The sequence below is a fragment of the Malus domestica genome, chromosome 02, assembly GCF_042453785.1.
Source record: "Malus domestica chromosome 02, GDT2T_hap1".
Lineage (NCBI taxonomy): Eukaryota > Viridiplantae > Streptophyta > Magnoliopsida > Rosales > Rosaceae > Malus > Malus domestica.
In genome coordinates, this window is record NC_091662.1 from 19185206 (window position 1) to 19194816 (window position 9611).

Genomic DNA, 9611 nt, shown 5'->3' on the forward strand with positions numbered 1-9611 from the left:
AATCAAATTAACTAATAAATTTATTATATAAACTTAAAGCTAATAAATTATTGAGGGATCTATGTTTAGTTTCTTCGATTGAAAACGATATATGAGCATGATCTAATATTATTTCTTTAAAAATAATTTTTTACAATACTATAATTTTGAACGGAACTATATTTAACTCTTTCTTTAGAGATGGCTTTGCTCGCCTTTGGTCAAGTATTATTTTATACAAATGTTAGAAATGTAGGTAAATATGGAGGGGTATTTAAGTAATTGGGAAGATAGAATTTGACTTTTGTAACATCGTAAAAGGAATCTGCCCCCGGGGTCGTAGTCTTTGGAGGGTTTGCGCATTTGCTTGCGACGAGTGAGCGTTACACTGGGATGGGATCATGTGAGTCCCACACTTTTCCATTTAATTTTTAAATTAAACATTATTTTATTTTTTTTCTCAAAAAAAGTCGAACCCAAGCTTGTCGGGGTAGTCTGAGTCTGTGACCCGTGAGAGAAAAGAGACGGCGATATTTCCCAGACGCCCATCTCCTATCTGCTCCTTCCTGCAATGCTTGCTTGCGACGGATTTGGATTTTATCTTCATTATTTTTTTTTTGTGGGGATTTTAAAGATTTTTATATTGTATTTATTTTTGTGTGGTTATAAATTATTTTATATAAAATTAAATACAAAGTTGTATTTAATTAAAATTGATCGCATGATGTATGATGAACGAATAAAATATGAGGATTTCTAAGATTCTTACAAAGAGAATTCAAAGAATTCTCATCCGCTTGCGACGTAGATCATGATATAAATAATGTTTTCAAATAATTAAACAAAAAAATGGGGGGCCTTTGAGATTTTTGTTGTAGGACAAATTGTGATATGCAGTTATTTTACAGTTGAACGTGAATATATTCCTGCCTGCACCGTTTTTCAAGATATGTACAACGTGTCACGTGGCTGCATTTTGTCTGCCTTCTTCCGTTCTTCCGTTCTTCGAATTTTATTTGTCATCACTCGCAAATTTATTTAATGATAAATGACAAGCCCAATCCTGTTCAATTAGATGTACAAAATGTATGATTCCGGCACATTGTCACGGTGATATTTCATGCTAATTTTTTGTTTAAAATTATTATTTTATTAATATGAGACGTTACATGTCAACATAACAATACAATATAAATTGTTCTGGCGGTGTAATCAAGTTATTATGGTAGTTTTGGAACTTAACAGGTAGTTGGGTATGAAATGTTGCCAAGTGTCAGTATTTTATGTAACCATGATTGAAAATTTCACTTATTTTTCACTTATTGCAATTCATGGATCTGTGTACTGCCACTCAGTGTGCTGCCAATAGTGTGAAAGTCCATGTGAATTCATGCGGTCACCTCGCATTTATTTATTTGCCCCATCTGCTGCTGCTGGTGGTGGTTAAAGCAATAAAACCATAAATACAAAGGCTGCAGCTGTGTACCTATTTTCGTCCTTCCCGTCTACTCTGGGTATATCCGTATGTGACACCCACACACTCCTCGTTTTTTTCTCACTTAACACCGACATCATCGGCTCACCCTGCCTGACCTAAATTCACTCGTATATATGCCATTACCGGCATACAGAGTGTATACATACGCCTTTACATCTCATTTGCTAACAAATCCCACGCTCAGTGTTTGGAGCCGTTGGGTTGCGGGATTTTAAACAGAATAATCCCCATTCATCAATCCAACGGCTCCAAACATCACTTTTCCCGTGCTCACAAGAGAATTTCAAAATCTGACAAGTCTAGCAAAGTACCACGCAGACGAGACAACATAAAACCAATGTAGCAATTCATAAATTTGTACAAATATTTTAAAAAATTATTACGAATTCCAGCAATCGTAGAAGATGAGCAAGAACACAGGATGATACAGACAAAAGACGGGCGGGAATAAAGCAATACCTATTGCCGTTATTATCCAATTATAACAAAGAAAAGAATGTAAGAAGAGACTGTTGAAAAGAAGCAAGCATGGCAAAGTATATCTCTATTCATTAAAGCCTACCATTCACACAATATAGCAGTAACTAAGCAAGTGCAGGCAGGCACATTACCGCGGCTTTGCACCGCCATTTTCTTGGACACTATTCACTGGAGTTGTGGAGCCACTTCTTCTCCTGGAATGGCTGGATTGCCCGGTGATAGTCCTCCCCATGAACTTCCCAGCTTTGCTCAGGCCACTGCCAACAGCCCCAAGCCCACTCCCAACCATTCCAACTCCAGAATTAACGCCAGTTCCCACAAGCCCAGCTCCAGCTGTAACGCCACTTCCCACAAGCCCGGCTCCAGCAGTGACTCCACTTCCCACAAGCCCGGCTCCAGCGGTCACACCACTTCCCACCATTCCAACACCGGATCCAACCACTGAAGCTGCTCCATCAAGTGCATCCATTGTGCTGCCGATAACTCCTGCTTCTTTCAGTTTCTTTCTTTCTTCTAGGATCCTCTTCTCTTCTTCCAAAGCAATCAACTGCTCTTCCTTGTTAAATTCATGGTAAAAGACCTAAATGTAGAACCCGACTTAGTTTAAAAAATTGGTAAGGGAAAAAATAGTAAAGATTCAGAGCTCTAACAGCATCGTTAAAAAGAACATATAATCAGGCAAATTAAGTTAAGTATTTCAAGACTTCCCAAAAATTTAAGTTTCACACAGTTGTCATAGGATAGAAAACGAGAAGTTGAATAAGACAATAAATACACAAAAGGACTGTATATATATGAGGCACATGTTAAAACCGATAAAGTACGGAAACAATATTCGTGGCGTTGAACCCTTACCTTGATTGTAATAGTTCCTCTATCCTTCTTTTCCTTTATTTTTAGCATGTTAAGTGATGGCTGCAGTCTCAGTTCAATCTCTTTAGGAGTTTCTGCTTCCAGCTCAATCAAAGGTAATTTTGTTACTCCCAATCGCTTGTCTTGTCCAATGTCCTCATCAAAAACCTGTTTAAAGATTTGATTAATGTTAGTTTGCATTTAGATTTCCTCACTGAAAAAAACATAAATTTTAATGTTAGTTTGCATTTAGATTTCCTCACTGTAAAAACATTTTTATTTTTGAAGTTTGCTCATAAGGCACAACAGATCCATGATACCAACCGTCCTAAATAAAATGCGAAGTTCTGATTAGGAACCATAGCTTCAATAACTAACTTAAGTCCATGATCCCGTCAACGTATAGGGATGAAATGATTCAGAACTTTTATGTTTCAAGTACGCAAGTGTTACATGTGTGGACTTAAGTCATAGTTCAAATCTAATTTAATATAGTGAAACTGCGACAAATTTCATACTTCCTCGTATCTATTGAGAATAGAGACATCTGCACGCAAGTTTCTTAACAAAACATCACCACTTACATAACATTTCAAAAACATTAAATAGACATGCAAGATTCCAAGTTATGCATACATGTTTGGAAGAAAGCAAAGAAGCAAAAGCCAAGGTACAAGTGATAAAGAAAGGATGAGTGATTGGTAAATAACCTCAAGAATAAGTGATTGAGTCTCCTTGTCTTCTGCAATCAACTCGAAAGTTTGGTCCCAAACAGGATTCAGATTGTTATCAATAACCTTGGTCTTAACCTTGAACAGTGGACGAATGTAGACAACAACGTAAGGGTCCGATTTTCCAATCATTTCCATGTTCTTCAGATCATTTGCTTTCACAACAGTCAAGGTGAGCTTTCCTTGAGGTTTAAGCTCCAGTTCACTGCATAACCCAAAAAAAGTGTTATAGATAACAACCCTTTAAACAAAAAGGAATAAAAAAACCCCAACGTTCTAAAACAAGAATGGTCATCAAACCAGAGGGAAAGGAACAACTGTCAAACATGGTTAAACTGTGATGAAGTAATAGAATACAAACATGTATAATTCTATATATTATCATCTTTTAAACGTTAAATTTGATTATCAGATATAAGTATTATTACTTGATCTTTTATGCTTGTGTTTTTACATCAAGCGTTGATTATTGGTACTAAACTTTGGTAGGCACTTCTCATCTTTTACTGCATACTGCTATGTATTAAAAGCACTTTTGGATAAGCATGTTTATTATAGGTTTAATCTACTTCAAAACTATTACTTTGGTTTTCACTGTTTCTGGATAAACTAAAAGGACAAATGCTTTAAAAAAAAGAGACAAATGATAACTATAGAACAAATAAAGCCTCGGTTCAAATCTATCAACTACAAATCAGAACCTATTAAACATGTAAGTGCATTTTAATTGGGTCAACCAATTGACCAATATATTGCTTTGATCACTGGTGCCAACTGTAAGAACAGTGTAATTCTTAGCACTCTTGTATCACTAAATTAACTACTGAACCATTCTCTCCCGTGCATTATATCTTGAAGTCAATAGGTGAAAAGGGCAAACAGATAACAAATGGACAATTCACCCATGAGTGTTGAACTGAATTTTATGAGTTTTCTGACACCAAGTCACACCACCAATTTCTAGCAGGGAAAGGAAGAAAATAACAAATCAAAATTACCTTGTATCAACAGGCACACCACCTATTGGAACAACAATCCTGTGTGGCCACTGGAGCATGTCTGTGACAATGGATTCCACGGTATCCTAACAAATGGTTTGCAAACAGTAAAATGAGTTTAGTAACTTACAAACAAATCAAGAAGATGATGACTTCACATCAAAATTACAAAACTTACATCAATCATATCTGAAATTCCAGGGAGGGCTGTTAAGCTTCCACCAACAGCCTTCAGAGTGTAATCAATTCTCGGCTTTGGCTGATCGGATGTAAACAATAAGTAATCATTCAATAAACAATTTTGTAAAGACAAGTGGAGAAAAGTTTGTCAAGTAATTCTACAACACCCCCATACTTCTACAAGATATGAGTCAGATGACAACTTGATGATAGACTACGCTCAGCAAATATAAATGATGCAAAAGATGTACTCCAAACAAACTTAAAACTCCTACAATCAAAGCTTTGTGGCCATGTTAGATAATCACCAGGCTCCAAAAACTCCTACAATTAAGCTGTATGGGAACAGACTAACAACTTATATCAAGCTAACGCCAACAAGGTTAACTAATAGTAATAACCACTCTGAGAAATGTATGGACGTCAAATCATCACATATTTGCACGTAGTTAAACATTTAAAAAATACCTCTGCAAGTAGAGCAACAACAACCGCAGAAATACATGGGATCTCTTCAGCAAGTTGGAAAATCACACGAACAACGGTAAAAACTTGAAGATCCTTCAACTGTTGCCAGATATGCCACAAAAAAAAAAACCAGAATTAAGACTACATTGCAAGTTAAGATTTCATATGGAAAAGAAAATAAGCCAACAAAAAATTCTTATAAAAGAAACAAACACTTGTCCAAAAACAAAGAAAAACTTTTCAAAAGTAGGTCATCCAAATGGGTGATATATCAACCTGAATGGGGATGGAAGCAACAAGTGCAGCTTCAACACCTAATACGATGTTTGGATCACCACCCCAACGAAAGTCAATGTCCATTGTAATTTGACCTTTTTTAAGACTTTGAACCCGAATACCTGCATAAATTGATTACAAGAAGGTTTGAAAGACATTTATAATTTCCAAATTTTAAAAATAAAATAAAAATAAAAATAAAAAAAAGGTAAAGAAGCTTGCAAGTTATACGTAATCACCATGTAACAAGTTGACAACTAAATCAAATTCTTCACAATAAGGGATTAGGAACTATTAACAAAATGCAAAGTTGAAATAAAGGCACTATTTAATAAAAAGGTTTGGGAAGTAGAAACGTCAAGCTCAACAGTTATCATTGGCAGCAACGACTGCAAGGGGACAAGACAGGCTACTGTCCCCACAAACAAAAGAGGATAAGTTTAAGTAAAACTTCCCACTCTTTGAAACCAAACTCTCTAATGCCTCAGTACAGTCGTCAAATCCGAAAAACATAGTCCACCATGAAAACCATAGCAAAACATAGAATGCAAGACATACCATAACAAAGCTACAGATTAAATCCACCATGAAAACCATAGCACATATATGATCTCAAAGTCATATATTCCAAATGATCCAGAAAACAACATCAATATCCTCCTTGAAAAAGCAATTATAAACCAAAGGCTATACTAATTAGAAAATTAAGTTGATATTGAAAAAAAAAAAAAAAAAAAAAGAACAAAGGAGAGAACCCTTTGACCTTAACGGACTTCGACAGCCTAAGGCATATGGTAAAAACGCAATACCCATAAAGATTATTTTAACAGACTACCATCAAGTGGGATTAATACGCCAAAAAAAGAGGTGAGAGAGAGAGAGAGAGAGAGAGAGAACTGATCATAGATAATACCTTCGATTTTGGGTGCCACGGTACCAAGAGACAGTTTGCTGAACTTCAATGAAGTAATTCCTGGAGGTCGGTATTCTTCCAGTAGTGGTTCAACAGAATCTTTTATAATGATTTCTGCTGCCTGAATAAATAAACGCAACAACCACAAGGTTATTGCTTCAAATGCATTTCAGAATCATATGTACAATGAAAAAAATAAAATCTTACATCTGCAACATATGGCCACAGTTTGCTCAATTGCTTATTCAACCATTTCACCTGAAGGGCAAACCAAGGTAATGCACTTAATTACAATTGACAGCGTATTAGCAAAACTGAGTACATTAATAAAAACAATAATATAATAAAAGTTCACAAAAAAACCTGTTCAAATACAGGGAAAGATATCCATTCAGGAAAATTGTCCCCGCATATTTTCTTCAAGTCATCTCTGTTTAGCGATCCAAGGAGCTTTATGTCAACTGCCTGTGAAAGAATAAGTTATACTAAAGATTAAGACAAAAGATAATCCAATTCATACAAAATATATCAAGTATTATAACTCCTGGGGTGAAATAGAAACGATGAAGAACGATAGTTAGTGAATCCATGTATGGTACATTGCCACAAATGCTATGAATAAAAAAAATATGAACAACCAAGTAAGCATAATCCAGGTAAGCATAACAAGATGACCCAAGACCTTTTCAAATATTCATGAAAATAGAAATTAGAGTAAACTGATCATTGAGTTCCCATCAGATTATGCATCAGACAAAAAAAAATCAACCGGTTTTGCGTGTGCAACTGAGCTATATAAGAAAATGTTATTTGTCTCCATATGCAACTGAGCTATATAAACTTCGCCCCGCCCTTTCATCAATCAGTAAAGAAAGATGAAGCCAAATGTTAAAGAAGCCACATTAAGTCAGCACACTTGCCTCCTCTTAAGGATGACAATCCAACTGAGTATGGTTCACTAGACACGTAATTAGTCAGTTGTCCACAAATCAGACTCCACCAGATTTATAATTTGTTTTCCTTCCGTTCCTTCACTAAAACTGCCTCCTATTACTCTGACAATATACTATTCATCACCAAAAATCCTTCCATCTGCAGGTAAAGCCGAGTGAACATGCCTCCCAACTTTGTGTGATCGTCCTTAGACAAGGATAATCAACATGTTGTAGCCTCAGAAAAGCAGTTTAACCTTGTCGGTTTCTCAATTGCCACCGAGCTTTCTCCATCTAATTCTCGTCATTTCAGTTTTTGCTCGTCAGTTTCCTAATCTTATTTATTCTCCTAATTAGCAAAATCTTCTACGAAATTCGATGAAATTTCAACGAAGATTGTAGTTCTTTCCCTATACGTATCTAACTCCTGAATTCCGACAATGTGAGAGCAAAAAATGTACAATGCAAATCCAACCGAAAATTGGAGACTGGCAACAAAAAGCATTTCTACGCTTTCACACAAACAATTCAATCACCAAACAATTGAGCAACAACAAGAATAAACAGTAATAAACGTCAAAGAGAAATCAAAGGCAAAGCCATAAGAGTACCTTAGCGACTCGTTTGGTGCTTCGATACCTCATCATGTGACGCCATCCGGCCATCAATGCAATTCCGAACAACATCCCCATCAGAATCCCCGAAATCAGCCCCATTTTCCCGGAATCCAAACACAACCTCCCTACAAACGATCAAAAATCCAAAAATAAACGGACAAAATTCAAATGCGGAAGAATCGAAGCGCGCGTGTGGGAGAGAGAGAGAAGCATTACCGGCGAAATCGAAGGAATGGGAAGGATCGAGAGAGCGAGCGAATTAGGGATCGGCGAGAGAGAGAGAGAGAGAGAGAGAGAGAGAGAGAGAGGATAAGACGGAGTTGGTTGAAATGCGAAACGAAGAAACCGAAGCTTTGAGATATAATCTTGTTGTTAATGTAATATTTAATTTGGATATTAATCTCTTTCTCCTCACTTGTCTAACAGTGTGGTGGGGTTCTTGCCTTAAATGTGCCTCTGGAGATATGCCTGACTGAGGGTAGAGTGTTTTGCCTGTGGGTTTGCCTCCACAGGATCATGGCAACCACTAACGTTACCAGAGAGAGACAGGAGAGAGAGAGACAGAGAGACAGAAAATGAAAGCCAGACGAGCATTCAATTCAAGCCTTTGTAGTTTGTAGGCCAATTGGAGAGCGGCCTTTTTTGCTTTCCAATTTTTATTGTTATCGCCTTATCGGTTAGGTTTTTTAATTCAATTACGAATTTGTCCCCTAAGCTTTTAGCGATGCCATGTAGAGGTGGGTTCGGTTTAAATCGGTTCGGTTTTTTGCCAAAACCAAAACCAAACCGAAATTTCGGTTCGGTTCAATTTTTTTTCGGTTCGATTTTTTCCGGTTCGGTTTCGGTTTTTTGTTTTTATTTTTTTTCAAAAAATGAAAAACATTGAAATTTTAAATTTTAACATATCCAACACAATCATAACATAAACATTCCAACTAGAATCAAAGACAATGAAAATAAACATTTAAAGTTGAACTAAAATCATCAATCAAGTCTTCCAAAGTCCAAACTAACAACCTCACAACACAAAAATCACACAAAAATCGTACAAATGACTTAGAAAAGTTAAATTGTATGATGTTGTTCAAAGATCAGTGTTGTTTGCTTGTAACTGCATGTTGACAACTTGATTAGTAAAGGTAATGTGTGGGTGGATTTATTTAGTGTGTGTTAGATTCTTTTCCATCACAAATTACCCAAGTAATCTACCCGAAATAAATGTTTATGGATTATGTTACATGTTATATGAGAGTAGATTTGGAAAAGAAAGCTGGCGCAGAAGTAGACAGTGCTATGGAGATGGACGTAGGTACTTCGGGAAGAGGTTTGGTTCCGGAACCTTATATGAGGGAGAAATAATAGGTTAGGGTTTAGAGTTTTTATAGGCATTTTTTTAATATTTTGAGCTTAAAGTTTGGCAACACATTGGGTTTAACACATTTTAACTTACAAATTGGGTTTAGAAAATAATACCCAAAACAAATAATTAAATAAAAAAATTAATTTAATTAATTCGGTTCGGTTCGGTTCGGTTTGGTTCGGTTTCTAGATCACTAAAACCAAACCGAACCAAAAAAATTCGGTTCGGTTCGGTTTTTTCGTTCGGTTCGGTTTTTTCGGTTCGGTTTGGTTTTCGGTTTTTTTCGGTTTTCGATTTTTTGAACCCACCCCTAATGCCACGATTATT

The 9611-nt window shown here is 36.1% G+C and overlaps 1 protein-coding gene across 1 annotated transcript; it reads right to left on the reverse strand.

The window, feature by feature from the left end:
- Window positions 1–1917: 1917 nt before the first annotated feature.
- LOC103441551 (calcium-dependent lipid-binding protein) lies at window positions 1918–8558 on the reverse strand. The gene is made up of 12 exons (XM_008380231.4): window positions 8141–8558; window positions 7919–8049; window positions 6739–6840; window positions 6583–6633; window positions 6376–6496; window positions 5463–5584; window positions 5187–5285; window positions 4717–4797; window positions 4539–4624; window positions 3520–3745; window positions 2813–2977; window positions 1918–2537 (listed from the first exon to the last, which is right to left on the reverse strand). Exons 2-12 carry the CDS (start codon window positions 8021–8023, stop codon window positions 2085–2087), a joined length of 1611 nt encoding a protein of 536 aa, XP_008378453.1. The 5' UTR covers window positions 8024–8049; window positions 8141–8558; the 3' UTR covers window positions 1918–2084.
- Between the last annotated feature and the right edge of the window lie 1053 nt (window positions 8559–9611).